The sequence below is a fragment of the Corvus moneduloides genome, chromosome 11, assembly GCF_009650955.1.
Source record: "Corvus moneduloides isolate bCorMon1 chromosome 11, bCorMon1.pri, whole genome shotgun sequence".
NCBI classification, from domain to species: Eukaryota; Metazoa; Chordata; class Aves; order Passeriformes; family Corvidae; genus Corvus; species Corvus moneduloides.
The window spans coordinates 21,739,112-21,758,536 of NC_045486.1; the positions used below are offsets into that span (position 1 = coordinate 21,739,112).

Sequence of the window (19,425 nt, forward strand, 5' to 3'; positions counted from 1 at the left end):
TGTCTCCTCAGACTGGCTCTGCCTGGGCATCTCTGCTGGTGCTAATGGCCCTGGCAGCCAATGGGGCTGGCACTGAGGTTTAGGGGAGGGCTCTGAGGTTCCCACTTGGAGTGAGCTGGGGCATCCTGAGTATGGCTGTGAGTGCTGGGGGAATTTGATTGGGAGCAAGGTCATCCCATTGCATGCAGGAGCAGTCCCTCATTGCTGCAGCAGCACCTTGCCAATCAGGGTGATGTGGGTGAACTGAGTCTTCTTTTCTACCCCCCTTTCGGGTGGACGTGTCACTTGGCCATGCGCTGCATCCATTGTCCTGATAGGAGCGTCCCTTACTCGTGCCTGGCATATCTGGCCCCACATAGAACAGGCATTGCCACCTGCTCTGTGCTGCCAGGTGGGTTCACAACAACGTGGCTGTCTTTCCCACAGGGGGCAGGCAAACCCTATTCCCACCATGGGGCCTCACGTCTGGGCTCTCTGTGCTCCCAGGCTGTGCACTGGTCCCATGCCTCTTTGTTACCTCCCAACTGTCCCACAGCCAGGCCACTGTGATGGCAACAGTTATATAAGCCAGCGATGTGGCAAACCTGCAGGAGAGCTGGGCCATGGCCTTGGAAAGCTGTGAGGGGTGAGAGGGATGGAGAAAAGTTGATGGCAATATCCCTTGACCCCTCAGCACTGCTGGTCTGATCCTGGGGAAGGGACTTCCCAGGGTTGAGGTAATGAGCAGTTCCAGCCTGGACCACAGCTGTGGGGTCAGGGATGGCTGCAGGGACAGCTGGAGGAAGCAGTCCTCCAGGAGCTCTTCTTGGGGTGCAAGAAGCGAAGAGCAGCTATAGTGTGGTGGTCTCCGCCAAGGGGAAAGATGGGCTGCAGGGGCTGGAAAGGACCGTTTCCCATTGACAGTCATCAGACTCCTGGAGCAGTGGCACTCGGCTGGACAGGATCTTCGAACTGGGATGGGGATGAGACCCCCACCATCGGGCCCATTCCAGGGAGTTGCAGTGGATATGCAGCTTCCCCCTTTCCATGGAGCTCCATCTATGCCATGGAGCCTGGGAGCTGCCTCTCTGCTTCCCTGCACCCCACAGTGTCGGGGAGCCTGAACTCTGCCCTAAACACCCCCACAGGGGAGGGCCTGAGGATTGGCTGCAGCCTGGCAACTCCCCTTTCCTTCCCAGCAGCTTTGGTGAGGAATCCGGTCCACCTCCCCAAGAGTCCCCTGTGCATGGGAACAGAAATGGTGGGAGCCATGCCCCTGCTCTGTCCAAACTGGCACCAGTGTCCAGTGCTAGAGGGACGATGGGGTGACCAGAGATAGCCTCCCCCCACGATGTCCCCTATCCACTGCTCCTCCATCACCTGCAGTTTCTCTCCCCCTTTCCTGGGGGCTGCTCATGTTGAGGGCAAAGGCAGAGCTGAAACCACAGCCGAGGAGAAGTCTGAAGCGGGGTGACCCCATAACAACCAAACACAACAGGAGCAGGGGTATCCACGTTGGTATGTGACCCTTCCAAGCACAACTGGGACCAGGTGTCACTGCTCCATGTTGCCATTTTTGGTGTCTCCCTCTGTAGGGACATGGGGAAGGCCCATATGGGGCTGCTGCAGGCTGAGCTCCAGCACCCCATGGCACTGAGTCAGACATGAGGACAAAAGGACACCGAACCCCTTCCCTTCCACGGAGCTGTCCCAGAGAGAAGTCGGGCTGCTGCGGTGGCCTGGTAGGCCCAGAAATGGCCCCAACTTCCCCAGCGGCATGACACAGGGGATGTCCGCCTATACCACAAAGTCCGCATCCCTCCCACTCGTCCTAGACCCAAAGGAGAGTGTTTGGCTGTCAGGATGGCAAAGCACAGTCACGGGGCAAACAGGGGGGGAAGAGACAAGGGGACTTTTGTCTCTGCAGTCCTGTGAGGTGATCACTTGTCCCCATGGTCTCCCCTAAGATGACTGTTGGCCACTTCCTGCTGAGCAGCTGAGAGGCCGTTCACAGCCCTCTGTCCTGCACAGGTGCATGTGACAAAACTCAAATAACAAGCAGTCCCCAGTAGGTCCAGATGAGGTGCATCAATCCACTTCTATCTACTCATATTTCATTTCTCCTTACTGGTGGAAGTAATCACTAGATACAAAATTGCTAAATCCCACAAACTCCAGGGGACCAAAGACAAACCCAAAACGGTCACTTCATTTGAAGTAGACCAATTTGGCTTTGTTCCTGCCCATTCCCAAGCTCAGCTTCCCCTCAGACTTCTCCTGCTCATTACAGCTGCAAGTCACACTCAATGCCACCGGCCAAGCACCAGGAAGTGCAGAGTACAGGGTCTGTGCACAGCAAGGCCTCTTGCTTTGCCTGTGCTCGCCCCTGGCTTCTCTGCAGATTGCAGTCCCCTCAGGGGCAAGAGGGGGTGGTCCTGGCTGGCAGGTGATGCCCCCATCCTGCTGCTCACCCACCCCCTCAGGGGGAGAGGGCAGAGAGTCACAAAGGCAAATGTGAGAAAACACTCAGAGGTCAAGATACAGATGGTTTAACAAGGGAAAGAAACTCTCTCAGGAAACACTTCTTCACCACATCACACTGTGGCCAAGGCTGGAAGGGAACTCTGGAGACCATTGGGCCCAAGCCCTTGCCCAAGTGGAGTCACCTACAGCCAGCTGCCCAGGACCACATTCAAGTATCCCCAAGGTAGGAAAACCTCCCTGCTCAACCTCTGCCATGGCTTGGTCTCTCTCACACAGAAGAAATGTTTCCTGATGGGGAACAGAACCTCCTGTGTCCCAGGTCAAACTTTCTGCCTCTGGGCCTGCCCTTGGGCACCAGTGCCAAGAGCCAGGCTCTGGTGTCCCAGCTCTCTCCCTCCAGGCATTTGAACATTGATAAAATGCCTCCTTGAGCCTTTTCTTCTCCAGGCTGCACATTGCCAGCTCTTGGTAAAGGTCCTTTTTTATGCTAAGATCAAGGAAGTGGGATGTCATCTTCTGACATAAGCTCTTACTTCCGGCTTGTTATCAACCCTTCATCCCTTTCCTGGTCCCCCCTCGCCCTGTGCATCTCATTGCACAGTCCTCGGGCAGAAGGGATTGAATTGGTACACACAGCCTTGACTTAGGTTTGTGGGAAAGGACTAAGGAGAAAAAGATAAATGGAACCAGTTTCATAACTGTTCCATTCTTCTTGGAGGGAAAGCTTTGTTCCACTGCTGAGGGTAGTCCAGACCAGAACAGGTCAGTATGGAGGGTGGATGCCTGTGGGCCAGGGTGGAACAAGCCAAAGGGCCCAGGTGTTGCACTGTCTGACTCAGAGCATAGTCTTCTCCTGCCAGGCAAGTTACTTGAGACACAGTTAAACAGCCACATGCTGCTCCTGGTACAGTACCAACCCCTCAGTGTTCCATGTGAGACTGGGCAGGTATGTGCTCAAGGGGTCCCGGTTCAGGGGGTAGTTCCAGAATGATAGATCATTTAAAAAGCATAATCATGGCAGCAAAAAGCTGCCTGAGCATGGACTTGGCATGTCTGAAATCTTCAATTCCAGCCTCATCCCATTACATAGTGAATGCATAAAAAATTACCCAAGTTGTAGTGTAGTGGCAATATCTAATGCAAAGTATTACCCATAATCTTGACCTTTTTAATGCTGTGAAGCATAGCACTGGAGTCCATCTTGCATTAGAAACCTCTGCTTCTTCTTGGAGGGAAAGAGTATCTTCTGCATGGGTAAGTCTGATTAAAATAACACACAGTTCCAAGCTGATGCTTGTTTTATTAGAATACCACATAACGTGAAATTCACAATTTATGACCCTTAAAGATCAAAATCTTAAAAGTTTCTTGCTCTCTTCTGAACCCTCTGAGCTGTGAAGAAAACCCCAGCATGTTGTTCTAACCCAACATCTTCAGAACGTTACTTTGAAAATATTAGCAAAGTAGAAATTAATTTAAAGCATTTAATAGCTGAGACAGGCAACGTGAAAAGCTGAATTACAGAAGAAACAGTGCAACCCAACATTCATACTACAAATCTACCTTTCCACAACAATTAGTACTTCCAGGTCAGTTTTTTCCACCAAAAAGATGTTGTAGTGGCGAAAAGATGATGCTGGGGAAACAATAACAACAAAAAGAGCACATTAGACTTTAAATACTTCTCTGAAAATTGGGAAAGAGCTAATCTAATTTCTATCCCACAGAAAGACACAATGCCACTACAAAACAATACAGGAGGAAACTGAAAAAATAGAGGCAACAATGGATAACTTGTGCACTAATGGTCTGGTCTCAGTCATTAAAGGAATGGCACACACTACAAATAACAAGGAGTTTTATTTTCTAAAAAACTAACGAAGAAACAACCAACCAAACAGCAGCTGCCAACGTCCAACTGGTGCCATGCAGTGATGGACAGCACTCACACGATCCAGCCTCAGCAGCACAAGAGAACTCCTTTGGGCAGCCAGCAGGTGTCTGCACAGTGACACCAATTTCCATTTAAAACGGTGCCTTTGGGAGTCAGAGTTACAAAGTCCAGATTTGCTCAGTGGCCAAATAAAGGTCACATGCACCTTCATGGGGCCGAAGGACCATCCGGGAAGGCCCTTTTAGCTGGCACTTCTCAGCTGAGAGAAGCCACTTTGTATAAGGGCTGTGATGGAGGTTCAGTGACCCTCTCTTATCAGGAGTTTTTTTCCCAAAGACAGCTCAGAAGAGGAACATTTAGTGGGAATGCTGCCCCTTAGCACGAGAAAGTGACATCCCTTTTTTTTTTGCCTTGGGAGACTTTGGTTTAACCACAGAAAAGATGTCTCCATCCTTCAAAATGATAGCGAACCACCCAGAACTGACAGAATCAGCTTTTGACACAGGCTTGGACAGAGCCAGGACTGCATCTGCTCATCTGTGCAGGATTAGTACCTTCTCCAGAACTTTGAAAGACCTCTTCCTTCTGACTTCATGTTTCCTTTCTTTCCTGTTTGGTCCACTTGCTGCTGCAGCAGCTGCACTGCACCCTCAGCCTGACTGGCTACTCTTTCTTCGAGGGCAAATTCCACAGGTTCCCCTGTAAGAAACAGCAGCAAGAACAAAACCACAACCTTGCTTCTCTACACACTCCCTGCATACCCAATGGAATGAAACCCAGTGGGATCCAGGAACTCCTTACTCACAGAAACTCATTTGGTCACAGTCTTTAGTATGGGATGCCAGGCTAAACTCAAGCCCATTTGCATTGGAGGAATTCTAAAAGGAAAAGGAACCCAAGAACTGTTACATAATGCTAAATTCTATTGTACAGAGATTTTTGTTTGCTTGCTTCCTAAAAGTATTAAAAAGCAAGGTCTACAGTCTTTGTTGTGTGGATTCATTTGAGAATTTTTTTCTGCTACTATGAGGACCTTCTTCACCAAGGTATTGTTACACCTCCCTCCTCAGGACATAACATAAAGCTGTAATTCATTTAGAAGGCTTTAGCATACCAGACAGTGAACTAATAGTAGCTATGCAATAGGCAGAGATTTCAAAAAACATGAACAGAAGAGCTGTGGGAAACAATAGACCCTGGACAGTGCAGGCCCCTGGATATTAGCCCTTCTAAGACGTAATCCTGGGACACAGACTTAACTTGGAAGAGACAAAAATGAAAAGTGCCAGAAGCAAGAGGTGGGCCAGGAATACCCATTAGGAAGGTGATCAGCAAAGTACCACAAAGACCAAGATAAGCATATAAAACCACAACAAATCAGCAGGTAAGCTTCTACAAGAGAGTAAACCCTAAAAGAAAGGCGGATCCTGATGGTGTTTCCCTTGCACTAATCTCAGAACCATTTAGGTTGGAAAAATCCTGTAAGATTAAGTCCAACTGCTAACCCAGCACTGCCAAGGCCATCACTAAACCATGTCCCCAAATACCACAGCTAAGCTCAGGTGAACACAAAATTCCAAACCTTTGATGGCCTGAGATTTTTGCAGTTTAGTCTGAGAGCATTAACGAAGTTTGGAAAATTCTCTGGAGTGACAGGCCAAGCATCTCTTTCTTTCTTTGACTTTTACTGATGCACTGTGTAAGTGGAAAGATATGCAGGTTTGACCACATTCATCCTGACCAGATGTCACCATCACAGGCCTGGGAGACATTTGGATGACAGCTGAAAATGCCATCCACTGAACAGTCATGTGCCTGTGGCACTTCTATGCTCCTCATTCCGAATCCAGTGCACACGTCCCAAAGTCAATCCCGCATGTTCTATGTAGACAGATTTCATTCCTGTTTAATGAGACCCTTCCCTTCTTGAGAAGCATTATAAAACACCAGGTGAATTTGAAACCAAAGCCATACACTGTTGATAAACTGAGCAAGAGCCTTGGAAGAACGACCAGAAAAACGCCGATAAAGTACAGGAGCTACTGACATGTTTTTATCCTAAACCTAATCTTTCTTCTCATCCCGAATTAAAAGAAAAAAACCAAACAAAACCCAAATGGAAAGCATGTCACGGAAGTACTTGGCTCTCAACTTCTAAAAATGCACGTTAGGAAGAAGAATTCTGGCCATGATTTCACACAGTATTTGTGACACCCGATCTAGCGTTCATCAACAGAACAGTTTGTGTCCAGACATCGCTCTCGGCGCAATGGCGCCTTGACTAGTGCAATTTCAAGGATAAGTCATGATGATGGCACAAGCAGCTGTTCTGGAGAAGGTTCCTCTCACCTGAGTTGCTATTTGCTGAGTTGATTTGTGCATCACAGTTCCAGTTTACCCGGAAAGCACTCAAGACATGCCCTCCCATATTAGTTAACACAAGAGGACCTTGCACCGATCTCTGCCACCTGCCATATTATTTTTCAGGGTCCAACCTGCTAACCTGGAGCTCCAGCTTTCAAGGACTCTGATATCTTGAAAACTGTACAAGCAACAGAGGAATTTTGGAGACCCTGATTATAACAAAAAGCATCTTTCAGAAGATGACCCTTATCTCACCAAGAGAGTGTTTCAAGTACCTGAGAAAAGAAGCCAGAGAGGGCATGTGCAGACACCTGCAAATGTAAGCAGGGGGGGGATGATAAAAGTTTTAGAGACAAATAAATCTGCTTGTTTTAGAGAAGTTATTCTTTACTGCATGCTCCCAATAAGTTACCAGGTAGTCTTCTTCCTATCCTGAAAATCCGACAAACCTGTCAAAAAACCCTGTTCTGAAAGAAAATTTTGGGCTTCCTTTGTGGGCAAACCCAAGAGAAAGGTGTTTGCCTCCTCGGAAAAAAACTCTCTTCCAAAGAGTTAAGAGAGGGGGAACAGGCCAGGAAGGTGGTAGCATGGCAGGGATTTCAATTAAATTTAGAACGAGCATCCAGGAAACAGATGAAGTGCACATGGGCAGATGCGCAAGAGCCAGGAGGACACAGGCATTAGGGCGTCTCTAAGAGCAGCTCTGTCAGGGCAGCCTCAGAGCCCGTGGGCTAAAAGAGAAAGAATCTTCTCCTCCTAACAAGGTTTTTGGAGAAACAGTGGCTTTAGAGAGCAACAGCCAATCCCTCTGGAACAATCCTGTCACGAATCTGCCTTCTGGTGCTATAGCGAGAAAAGGCATGGCACTGTTTCAGGAACAGGGTGATGCCTGCATGGCCATCAGCAAACAGAAGGACACTGGTGGGGAGTGGCACATGGTCACAGCAAAGCCAGTGGCAAGATGCCAGCACCCACTGCTGGCCCTTTGTGGAGTTCTCCATAAAGGGGCATCTGAGATGACAGAGGACTGGAGTACTGGAGAAAAGGCAGGGCATCCCTCAGGCTCAGCTCTCAGGGGCTGAGCTTACCCCTGAGCTTGTGGCTCAACAGTCAGAAAAGTTTGTGTCGCCTCAAAAAAATATAACTCATCCATTTGCTAAGTCTGGTGAGGAGTCAAAAATATCAAAAATTATGAGGGTGAAGCAGGGAAAAAGGGGACAAATGACCTGCAGGGATTTTCATGCTTGCCACTGTAAGGGTCCAGGACTAAATAGGTGGTGGTGTCTGTTTCTGAATATCCTCTTGCTTACCTTTTTAAATCCATGCTCTGGTTTACTCATGTGGTGAACACCGTCAGCTCCAGTGCTAAAGATAAGTAAGTAAAAACTGAGTTTACAAAAAGTCACAAAAAGGAAGCAATCCTGTAAATGGCTACTCCAAGTATTTCACTAGAAACCAGGACTTTAGTACCTCTACTCAAGATACATACCTTTAATCTATATTAGTACTCATGTTTCAAAGTCTTCCTTAAAAATGAAAATAGGCACTCGTTCTGCTTTTCTACTAAGACAAACAAGCAATTAAAGAGAAAAAGTGTTACATGAAAAGGGGGATGAGCAGATATCTGAGAAAGCTTGTGAATCCTAAAAGGTTTACAAGGGCAGGTAGCAAAGAACCGCAGAAAAATCTGGCAAGACTTGGTCACGGAGCATTAAAATGGCAGCGGAAACTCTGTATGGGGAAGTATGAAGGGATGTACGTGCAGAGAAACCATCCTGGCTTCGCTTGGGGTGATCGGTATCACTGGGAGTGTCACTTGGAGATTCTGATTTCTCAACACTCAGTAGCACGCCAAGAAAACCCAAATCCCCCAAGAGATTTTAGAAGCAAAAGAGCTTGTCCAGAGAGAAGAGAAGACAGAGCTGGTCTCACTACAGCAGACACACTCCTTCCCGGGGCAGGGAAGATGCTCAGCCTGAATGAGCTCTTCAGCCTAAGAGTGTAACAACTGGAAAAAAAAATTACATAAGGCTTGAAGATAGCGCTCACCAATTTGATTTTGAATTCAAGCATACACTTAAGAACTACAGATTGTTACAATCGTAACTGCTGTGGCAATATACAGGACCTAGAGAGAACTGCCAGACTGGACCATGAAACAGCCCTTTTTGGCCTTGTATTTTATTAATCTACAGCTTGCATCTTGGCTAAAAGAAATCAAAAAGCATTCTGAATCCTGGGCTCATTCCTCCCTCATTTCCAACAGCTGTACCGTGACTAGAAACAGGCCAGGGGGCCAGGGGTGGGATTAAAGGACTACATTTGTATGAGCAGGAAAAGAACTGGCTTCAGACTTTGTTAAAATCTCTGCATGAAACACATTTGGGAATTGGGTAGGAAATAAGGCAACAAGGTAGACGATTGGATACGGTCTGTACGCAGTAGGGGAAAGGTACGCATAAACACTTCCAACCAGTGATGGATCTGGGACTGTTTGCCACATAGTCCTGAGGATTCGGTACCAGTATAGATTTTCTTCTTTTTAAAAAAAAAAAAATACACTCTCTAAAGAAAGAAGCCTGACAGCCTGTAACTAGCCTGTAACTGGGTCTCTGAGAGGTAGTCAAGAACTAAGCCCAAGGTCGGCCGTGAACCAGCCTGTACCCTCATGCTGAACGCATCCAACAACACCCTGAGCTGAATTAGGCAGAGCTCTGACAAATCACTGCCCTCAGGCAGTGATCTCTCCCCTCTGCTCAAGGCTGCTGAGGCTGCTCTGCGTGCCCTGTCTGGACTGGAAACCCCAGCACATGACTGGGAGTCAGTGGAGTGAACCCAGCAAAGGGCCACGATGCAAACACGATGATGGGATTGGGGAATTTTTTCTAAGTGGAAAGGCTCAGAGATGAGGCTGTTCAGCCTGGAGAAGGCTTGGGTGGGATCTTACCAATGTACACCTGATGGGAGGGAATGAAGAACAGGGAGCCAGGCTCTCCTCAGCCCTCTTGTCTTCTGGCAGGACAAGAGGCAAAGGACACAAATTGCAAAACATGAAATCAAATCTGAACACAAGAAAAACCTTTTTGACTAGAACGGGGGTCATACACTGCAACTGGCTCCCCACAGTTGCACTGGTTCCACCCTCAGAGTCTACTCAAGACCTGAAGGAACTTGCTTAGGGTGACCCTGCTTGAGCAGGAGGGGTTGGACTCTATGATATCAAAGGACCTGTCCAACCTCAACCATTCTGTAAAATCCAGAGACAGAGACCTACTTGGGAATCGCCATGACAAGTTCAGCTACCGAAGAAACAAACGGTGAAGTTGTGCAAAAATACTCCTGTGTACGCACAACACGTGCGATTTCGGGAGACTTTAAAGCACTTGAAAAAGAGCAAGTTCCAACGTGTTTTGCCACCGGCCTCGAGCCAAGAGGGCAGCATTCATCAGCTGGCTCAATGGAGCATCCTGGGAAGCAGGTGGAAAACTTGTTTCAGTTCTTCCCTTGCTGTCCCAGGCTCAGGTGTGCAAGCTAGTGCACTGCTCTATCTGGCCGCTGAGGTATGACCTCACTGTGACTTAAAAGGGATAGGAACACAGTGGAGTTAAACAGGCAGAGCTCTGGTCAATGGTACGGGAACTTGGAAAGCACGGGACCACTTCTTTCCCAATATGAACAATGATGCTTACATTCTGTTACCTACGGAAGAGAAGGAAGAAGAAAAATGGGGCAAAGGATTGCACAGAAATTAAATATGAGGAAGGTACAAGAGACATTAAAAACATTAATATGTGTCCTGGCATACTCCTTTGGAGTCAACTGACCTGTCCACACATGGCTGTGGCCATGAGGTCTCAGCTCTGACTTCCACTCTTCTCCTCTTCACTGCTTCTTCCACTGCGGTACTTTCTGACATTTCATTTCTTCTCTTGACCTTCAAACATTGCAAATTTGGTACTGATAACTGATTTTGACTTCTCTATTTCAGAACAAAATTCATAATTAATATACATTCATATTTTGCAAGACTTGTTTCTGCTTATACACTGAAAGGCAAAAAAGGATTCAGGACTAAAATAAGCACTGGGAGGCCAGCCAGAGAATTATGCTCAACAGTTTTAAACAAAATATTTCTTTCTAGGACATCCTATTTCCTCCATTTTTGGAGGACCGCCAAGGAATGTAAGGAGCAGGAATGCAGAGGTAGAAAAATTCCTTGGGGGAATTTGGATTTGAATTATTCTTCATTAATTCGCTCCATCTTCAGACACTTACCACGTTGAAAATAAACCTACCCTGAGCTCTCATTACACAAAAACTTCTCAAATAAGCTTAACTTTGCTGTTTATGACATACACAGTACCTAGGGAACTACTTAATTACTCAGCAATATCAACCTCACAGACTTTTCCAGTGAAGAAAACACTGGACAGCTCACTCAGTCAGGCTCGCACAAAATTCATGGAACTGAAAGCAGCAGGGTCCTCTCGGGTCCTGATACAGGACTGCATTCCAAGCCCAGCAGAACTGCCAGAAGAACCTCTCTCCCCTTGGATGGTTCTAGGTGAGAATTCAGTGCCACTTTACACTGACTAACTGCTAGAGATAGGAGAACTCTAGCATTGCCAAAAAACATGTGTTCTGCTCCTCAAGAATAGTTAGAATATAAATTAAACAACAAAACAAAACCAAATGCACAACTTACAAGCTCATCGCTGCCCTTGTTTACTTCTTTACCTGCAACAGAGGTATAAAATTTGGTGAATATTTAGACTGGACTTTCTTTAACCAACTGAAGAATACATTTTTGCACTGCACTTCCTCTTCTGGGAGCAAGATAAACTACTGTGAAACAGTCTGGACCTGAATATGATACACTGAAATAGAAAACCTTCAAATACAGCTCTTTCCGAACCAGAATTCCTGGCTATGAACACCAGGTATCAATGGGATGGGACAGTTGCTCGTCTTGAAGACGTCAAAGGCGTCTTCAGAAGAGAAGGGCCCAACGAACAGTTAGCGTCTCGCCGTGCTTTGGGCACCAGATGGAAGATGCAAAGACATCTGGAACACAGCCTCTAGAGAATACTGGCCAGCTATAGGATGTATGGGATTCACACCTATTTCCCTGAAGAAAAGTCCTCACCAACAGAAACTTGAGACATCAAGTCTGAAAGCAACAGTGCCTTACATATTCCTAATTTTAGAATAGCAATGCTGTACTATCTGGAGAGGGCAATTAAATACTGAAGCAGGTATACAGGGAAGTGAGCAAACTCTCCACGGTTATAAGATTTTACATCCAAACATGGGATGTTTGATAGGGAAAACAAATAGGCGAGACTAAGAAATTACTAGTTGGCCATTTTATAAAGATCAGGTTACCTGCTAAGCAGTCATAAAAAAAACCAGTAACTTTTTTCAGAGCCTGATAATCAGAACAGGAAATAGTAAGAATACTCAGTTTTCACAACAGGGGAGTTTAAATGAAGAGTCCCCCAGAGGCCTTAGCTGTGGCCTGAGGTTGTTCAAGGAATTCACAGAAAACCTGGAAAACGAGACACTATGGAGGTGAAAATGTTTTCTAATTATACAAAGGACATTATTACCACAATTACTATCATTATTTTTTTATAAAAATCCATTCTTTCTTTAGGAAAATAGCAATGAAGAGTGTGATGTTCGACATCAACAAATGTAGTCAAGCACAAGGAAGAAAACCATGCGTTCCATATACAGTGCCAGCTCCAGCCCAGTGACTGACATTAAAAAATGAAGGTTGGGAACCACTGGGCAACGCTTCACAAAAATACCAGCTAAAGAGTCAGCAGTGGTTGGAAAGACAAAGGAAAATTCAGGAAAAAGCAATACGAGACAATAAAGAGCACCCTGTTATGCTCTATTTCAAACTCCCTGTACAGTCACACCACATGCGGTTTTGCTCTCTCTGATTCAGGTACAGTAGGCGAAGGAAAAGAGAAAAGCAAGACATAGATGTTTCCAGAAATTACCCAAACATAACCACGGCGACTTACCGCAAGAGAAGTTTTGCTGAAATGAGTTCAATTCTAGATACAACGTGCAAATGTAGGGATAAGGCACAAGATGGACATTCTCATGTTTGAATTTCATCTTTGATACTTGCTCCCATTTACTCAAATCTGAGAAGAATGGCAAGATAAGGCACAAGATGGACATTCTCATGTTTGAATTTCACCTTTGATACTCGCTTCCATTTACTCAAATCTGAGAAGAATGGCAAGACTTAAAAACACAACACAAACATTTCAAAGGAGCACAAGTCCTGACAATGTCTTTTAAAGCTTCAAAAGTCACAGCACACTACACATGCGCACAAGGAAACAAATACGGCCTTGTTACTATGAACTTGTGAAACTGCACCAGTAACGCACTACAGGAAACACTTATCCAGGTGACACCGCCCCATCAGTCACCTGTATTAATAGCGTTCCCTTAACTGTGTTTGCTCTCAGTCTTGACACCCTCCTGCAAAAAAACATGTCAGGCTCTTCCAAACCTATGAATACAAAAAACCCTCAGAAGTCTTCCTAATTAAAAGGGAGTTATATTAAAATTTTATTTTAAAATGGAAAAGGATTGGGATTTGTAGAAGCAGCATCATTAAATTTACTTCACAGCTCAAAATGGGGGAAAAAAGGTAACTGACAGATAAGTTACAGCCATTCCTTTATGCGGGTGCAGTTCTGACATCCAGGAGCTTCTGCCTGGAAGAACAAACAGTGCTGGACTTAAGTCTCCCCACGCACCTCTGATCTCAGGGAGAAACAGGTGAAACAAATACCGTTAGTCTACATTTGCTAGCAGAAACTAACACCCCAGGGACAGAAGATGATGAAACATTGATACAATCAGTTCCTTTAAGGAATGAAATTGCCTGGTTTTTGGCTTGAAGGACTCCTAGCTGGTGATTAACAAAGAGCCACTCTACAGAGAGGAGCCCGAGACACCAACTGCAAGACGACTTCTCGTGCCAGACCTCTGAGCTCACAGTTCTCTACCAGGCCCAGCGGTAGCTGAGCATCTGGATGGACTTGCAAGTTCTAGAAATACAAGTTTGCGAACCAAACATTCCTCAACGCACAGGCAAAACTGGCTGAGCTTTAGAGAAGCAAACCAATAATGTCGGTTGGGTTGGGTGTCTCCCATATAATGATGCTCTCGGCTACCCTCTCTTCTTGACAGCAACAGGACTAAGTTGCTGTCGTATGTACCTGCTTTGGACAGAGAAAGAGGATGGCCTCATTCCTGCCTGCTATTAGGCGGCATAATGCAGTCTTCTAAGACAGGAGTGGAATGCCTTGGAGGTGTTCATTACCCCTGGGCACTCAGAATCACGGGAGGTGATGCCAGATCTGATCCAAAAGCTGACACACCTTTAGGACTGGAAAACCCTAACATTTAACTGAGTTACTTTTCTCTTCCACAGGAGCCCCAGGAGAGTAACTTCTTAACCCATTACACTACAGCAACTGCAACAGAAATATTAATGGTCACAATTTCTTTAATCAAATTATTGTCAATTTAAATTAATACTCTGCAGAATACATAGCAGATGCAGCTAAATTCTTTGCAGTTGCGCAAGCCAGGAGAAAAAAAAAATGAAGGCCAGTCTTCGTGCATTCTGATGAAAAAACACCTAGAAAGCAGAGGAGCCTGTAGTACGGCTGCTAGCTAGAATAATCCAATCTCAAATGCCTCAGCACTTACATATCAAAAGTGAAATCCCAGGAAACTACACTCCTCAAAACCTGTGCATGCCAATATTCGAGTATCAGCTTCTGTACGATTATGCCGTGCAATCGCACAGAGCTTTTACAGTGCTGTCTGCGGACAGCGGGCCAGACTGATGGCAGCTCAATGCCTCTGCAAACTTTAGGGAAGACGGAAAAGATCCGCTGACCGGTCCCACAGGAGCGAGGGGGGTGAGCACGGTAAGGTGAATACTATGCAGATGACATTTGCTTCACATTTGTTTCTAGGCTTCAAAGATGTACGCTAAGAGGGGACCAGGATAACTGGGTGACAGTCCTGCAGGCTTTGCGCGTTCAAAAGTCTGTCTGGACTTCCAATTATCCCAGCTCAACCACTGCTCCTTGTAAAGCTCACTATGTGAGGTGCTTTTGGCTTCTCCCAGCCATCTCTGTGGAAACATGAGCATAGACTCACACTCGCTCCCACCCTCCATCCCCAAAGGCTCACCATGGTTTAACCTTTGAGGGACCTCACAAGTTTCCCTGCCCATGGGCCAGCATTGCTGGGCCTGGAAGGAGCGTATTGCGTTCCACGAACCTTTGGGAACGATGCACTGAGTGAGCTTGCGAGCGCATGAGGTGGGCTTCCTGGCACTTTATATACACCTTGATTTGCTCTGGCTAAACCTCATTTGGAACGCAGGGGCATTTGGACGAAAACACCGCAAAACACTCTTGTCACATCAGTTCTCTGGTGAAAGTAACACCTCAGGTGTTCCCAATACTTTCAGCCAACGTCAAACCACAAAGATCGAAGTATTCCTACTCCAGCTAAAGATCTGCACACTCCTACACATAAATGTTGAATTATGCAATGCCCAAGAGATACAAGCCATTGAATCTTTTACGAGTAGGAAAGAAAGGATACACGGAAAGATGGTGAAGTGGTCCGTAGAAAATGGATGCAAATCATCAAGATTTCCAAGGATTACTCGAATCACTTCCTGGAGAGGCCAAAAAAATAAACAAAGGAAAACTGTTAAAAACATAGTCACAATTCCACCATCAAGTATGCTTTCAAGGCTTGGGAAAAAATTAACATTACTTTACAGCTTGCATGAATCACGGAAGACCAGGTTCTAGATATTCTGCTTTTCCTCCTCCCCTTCTTTGCCCCGCTCCCTCCCATCATTTCAAAGTGCACTGCACTGACAGACTCATAGAAATTCAGGTGAATGAGTATCTTAATCTTGAACTAACATAGAAGAATTACTATGGGAAGTGGAGGTGTGCTTTTAAATTTAGTAAGTTTTAAGTTTAAAAAGTAACTTTTTTTCCCCAGCAAAACACACATAGCATTTACCTGTTTTGAAAATAAACATATTCCTCTTTCTCTGAATATTGACCCAAATCAGTTACTAGGGAACTGCAGTTAAGCCCCAACGAACTCCTCCTCTACAAACACAAAACTTTCTAGTAATACCTTTCAATATTTTCAAAAGTGAAAAAAACCCCTGTAATTCTTCATATCACTTAAAATCAGCATATCTTCTTCACTAATATTTTTTGTGCTATTACTGTACTCGGAACGTTTTTAAAAACTAAGTCATAGGAAGGGGCATTTTTAAGCAGGCAGTATATTGATCTCAATTTCTCAGTAATGGCAGGGGCTTTCTTCCGTCTCAGGAAGACAACAACAATGGAACTCATCAATTTTGACCGTCGGTTTGTGCTTGGACACAAAGCAATGGCATCATTAAAAGAACACCCATTGGTTCCACGGAGAGTTGCAAGGAGAGCACATGCAATTTAGCATTAGATTTGCCTCCATCAAGCCAGCTCACCTGAAAAACCAAGAGGGTTTTACAGCTAGTCAAGCCTGACAACTTGAAAGTGACAGTCAGGTTTGAGGTTGAGACTGAAAGCCTGGGAAAGAGCTCCTGCAAGAATGACTCTGAAGAGGAATCTAGACAGGACCTGGGTGCAACTAGCTCAGCAAACAGGAGTTTCCATTTGTGCAATTTCAACGGTCAGTAGCTTCTTTGGAATATTTCAAATAAAAGCATGACTCTTCTACATTAAATTTTGCCTGTCGAAGAACATTTTTCATTTATGTAATTTTTCTTTTTTTCACCCTCAGACTCTCCAGGGAAGCTCCCCATTACTCACACTCGAAATGACATTCTCAGTCCCATAAGGATATGATTTGTTCAGCCTAACACCCATTTAAGGACCTGTCTCAGCTCCTACCTCTGACTCCTTGGCAGCACTTTCAGTGAGATTGAGGTTAGGAGGGCTGTGAAACAAAGAGAGAGTTTGAACCATCCCAGTCAAAATGCAATGAAGCTACATTTCACGCAAGAGTTTAAAGAGCAACAAAACATAATTCCCACTGAACAGGAAAAAGTACTTAGCAGGCAGGTAAATTCCTAATCTATTACTCTTAAACATCCTTCATCCACAAGGATTGTTCCTTGTGAACTTTCTACCCGCTTGTGTTCTTTGTGCCTGAGGATACAACGGATGAGAGATCAGATCTCTTCAACCAATCCTCAGTAACCCTCAGGACAGTTTTTTTGACATTCTGCTTCAGGGACTGAAAGGAGGAACTAGCAGCACATGTCTGTTAATCCCCTTCTGTGCAAGCCTGCAGAGAAATGGCCCTTCACAGCACCGGAGCTAGGCCCTGCGATGCTGGGAGTTGTGTACCGCCTACCTCAAACTGTTCCCAAATACCAACTACAGCTTCTGGAAGCCATCTTCTCAGAAGCTGTTTGCTGCCAGGTATCAGCCAATAATCAAACACACAGGGAGAGAGAAGGTCTTAAAGAAAATCTGAACCTATTAAAAAGCAAACAAATTACATAAAGGTCACTCGGAAATAAGTAAATAGAGTACAAGGAATCCTGGCATGCAAGTATTCTCTGGTCTACGGTCTGGCAGGCAGCCATGATCACAATTCAGGGGCCAGAACATGGACAGACACAAGAAGTCCCTCTTCGAAAAGGTTCTCTCCTGGCTCTGTAAGGAACGACTCGATGAAAGGAATTACTCGGCGTCAAAGCAGAAGGACATATACCACCCACCCAAGGCTTATGCTGTGGTCATGAATCATCAGGGAAACAAAAGCACCATTCTGGAAAGGATACTGCCATGGTGGCAAGGAAATGAGGGCGGAAAGAATGGAAGAAGGCAAGGCACTAATGACAAGGATGTCAGACCTGCTCTCTGACTGCAGGGGATTCACTGGTTGGGCTGGGATCAAAGGCATGAGAGGGACTGAAGAAGAGGACATGGTTTTCTTTTAAGCCTATGTAGCAGCTTGCATGTGCTTGTGTTTTGGATTTGTGCTGAAAACGGTGTTGAGAACGCATGGATACTTTTAGTTACTGCTGAGCAGTACTTATCCAGCATCAAAGGCTTTTCTGCTCCTCATGCATCCCACCAGTGAGCAGGCTGGGAGTGCGCACAAAGCTGGGAGAGAACGAGGATGGTACGGCTAACACCAACCAACTCAAGGGATATTCCGGACCCTAGGATGTTGTGTTCGGGAATAAAACACAAGGAAGAACAATACGGGGGAAACGCCGTGGCGGGTTTTTTCCCAAGCAACCATTACGCGTGACAGATCCCCGCTTTTCTGAAGATTAAACACCTGCCTACCCACGGGAGGCAGTGAATAAACTAAACTCGTTATTCTCCTTCACTTACATATGTGTCTTTCGCTTTACTCATTGAATGAATTGTCTTTATCTTAACCCGTAAGTTTTACTTTTACACTTTTACCCTTCCAGTTCTCTCCCTCACTCCACTGCAGAGCAAGCTGCCACGTGATGCTCAGTTGCCAGACAGCATTAAAACATTACAAAGGCTCTAAAGTTTCTCAAAAGCTTACAGAATTTCAAAATGCTATCTGTAAAAAGTGACTCTTTTTACACCAAACAGCACAAAATTCCCACAAGGTAGTGAAACAGGAGCGTTTGCTACAGCTCAAATTACCCAGCACGTGGAAGTGCAGCAGCAGCTTTTAAACGGCCACTTTGTTGGTCAGTGAAAGATAGGCAGGAAATGAGTAGCCCCCAAGGTATGAATTTAAGGTCTTGTATCAACTCACTGCCACATGCAGTCAAAAAACTGCAGGCTGACTTCCTGGCTTTAATACACGTACCTGCTGAAGTTGCCATACCGGATTTTAAATTTGTACACAAGCCTGCCAGCATGAAGAAATCTTGTTTCGGGCAACGGATAGGCGAATGGTTTCAACGACATCTCTCTCTCTCTCCCTGAATGCCGGGACTAGGAAAGCATGAGAGACAAAGGTTAATTCCTATAACCCTCGTTATGTCTCGTTCTGTCATATAAAAAGTTTACACGCAGTTTTTCTTCCAGAGGACATCTGCAGCGAGAACTCTTACTAGTCAGCAAACGCCTGATCTGAGTGTTCCTTCCAATAGCGAGGTGTTTTTGAGCAGGATCCGAGGACAGACCTGGAACAGACGGCCACCTCGTCTTCAGCTGCACAGCCCTGGAACTATCTCTGCCGAGGTCCCCGGAGCTCGACCGGCAAAACTAATGCAAACTATCTCCCTCCTCCCCTCCCTAACCACCCCCCCCCCCCCTCCTGCAGAGCCCTGTGGGGCCCGCGATCGGCACCGGCTGCGAGAGAGACCTCGCTGCCGCGGATCCCCGCAACGCCCGCGAGTCTGGCCCGCGAGAACTCGTTTCTCCCCACCCCCGCCGCACCCTTCCGCTGCCCCGCGGCCGGGCACTGCCCGGCTGCTCCCGGGGTGAGGTGGAGAGCCCAGGCCCGCTGGGGCAAGATCAGACCTCGCTGCGGATGCCGTTCCGGTGTCTGGCCTGCCAGACGCGAGATGCCGCCGCCTTCCTAGGCTCGGGGGCGGCCTGAAAGGCCTCCGGATAGCTCCGGCTCCTACCGGCCACGCTCCGCTCCACGACCACCGGCCCCGCCGC

The 19,425-nt window shown here is 46.3% G+C and overlaps 1 protein-coding gene across 5 annotated transcripts; it reads right to left on the reverse strand.

The window, feature by feature from the left end:
* Window positions 1-3,743: 3,743 nt before the first annotated feature.
* On the reverse strand, window positions 3,744-19,366 carry MAJIN (membrane anchored junction protein). Of its 5 annotated transcripts, none has more exons than XM_032120602.1 (11): window positions 19,282-19,366; window positions 18,623-18,750; window positions 16,705-16,750; window positions 15,383-15,458; window positions 12,757-12,882; window positions 11,427-11,458; window positions 10,546-10,700; window positions 8,032-8,086; window positions 5,163-5,235; window positions 4,912-5,056; window positions 3,744-4,099 (listed from the first exon to the last, which is right to left on the reverse strand). In XM_032120602.1, exons 2-11 carry the CDS (start codon window positions 18,721-18,723, stop codon window positions 4,054-4,056), a joined length of 855 nt encoding a protein of 284 aa, XP_031976493.1. In that variant the 5' UTR covers window positions 18,724-18,750; window positions 19,282-19,366; the 3' UTR covers window positions 3,744-4,053. The 5 variants fall into 5 exon arrangements, with proteins under 5 accessions (XP_031976493.1, XP_031976494.1, XP_031976492.1 ...); XM_032120603.1 differs by lacking the exon at window positions 19,282-19,366 and adding an exon at window positions 18,942-19,039; XM_032120601.1 differs by lacking the exon at window positions 19,282-19,366 and adding an exon at window positions 18,870-18,961.
* Between the last annotated feature and the right edge of the window lie 59 nt (window positions 19,367-19,425).

Excerpts from the sequence above, each read along its gene's own strand:
- MAJIN (XM_032120602.1), bottom strand. The coding sequence starts at position 18,723 with ATGTCGTTGAAACCATTCGCCTATCCGTTGCCCGAAACAAGATTTCTT. Across the intron at positions 15,459-16,704 it reads GTGCTGCCAAGGAGTCAGAG|GAAGTGATTCGAGTAATCCT; the intron begins GTAGGAGCTGAG and ends TGGCCTCTCCAG. Across the intron at positions 4,100-4,911 it reads CTTTCAAAGTTCTGGAGAAG|CATCATCTTTTCGCCACTAC; the intron begins GTACTAATCCTG and ends TTGTTTCCCCAG.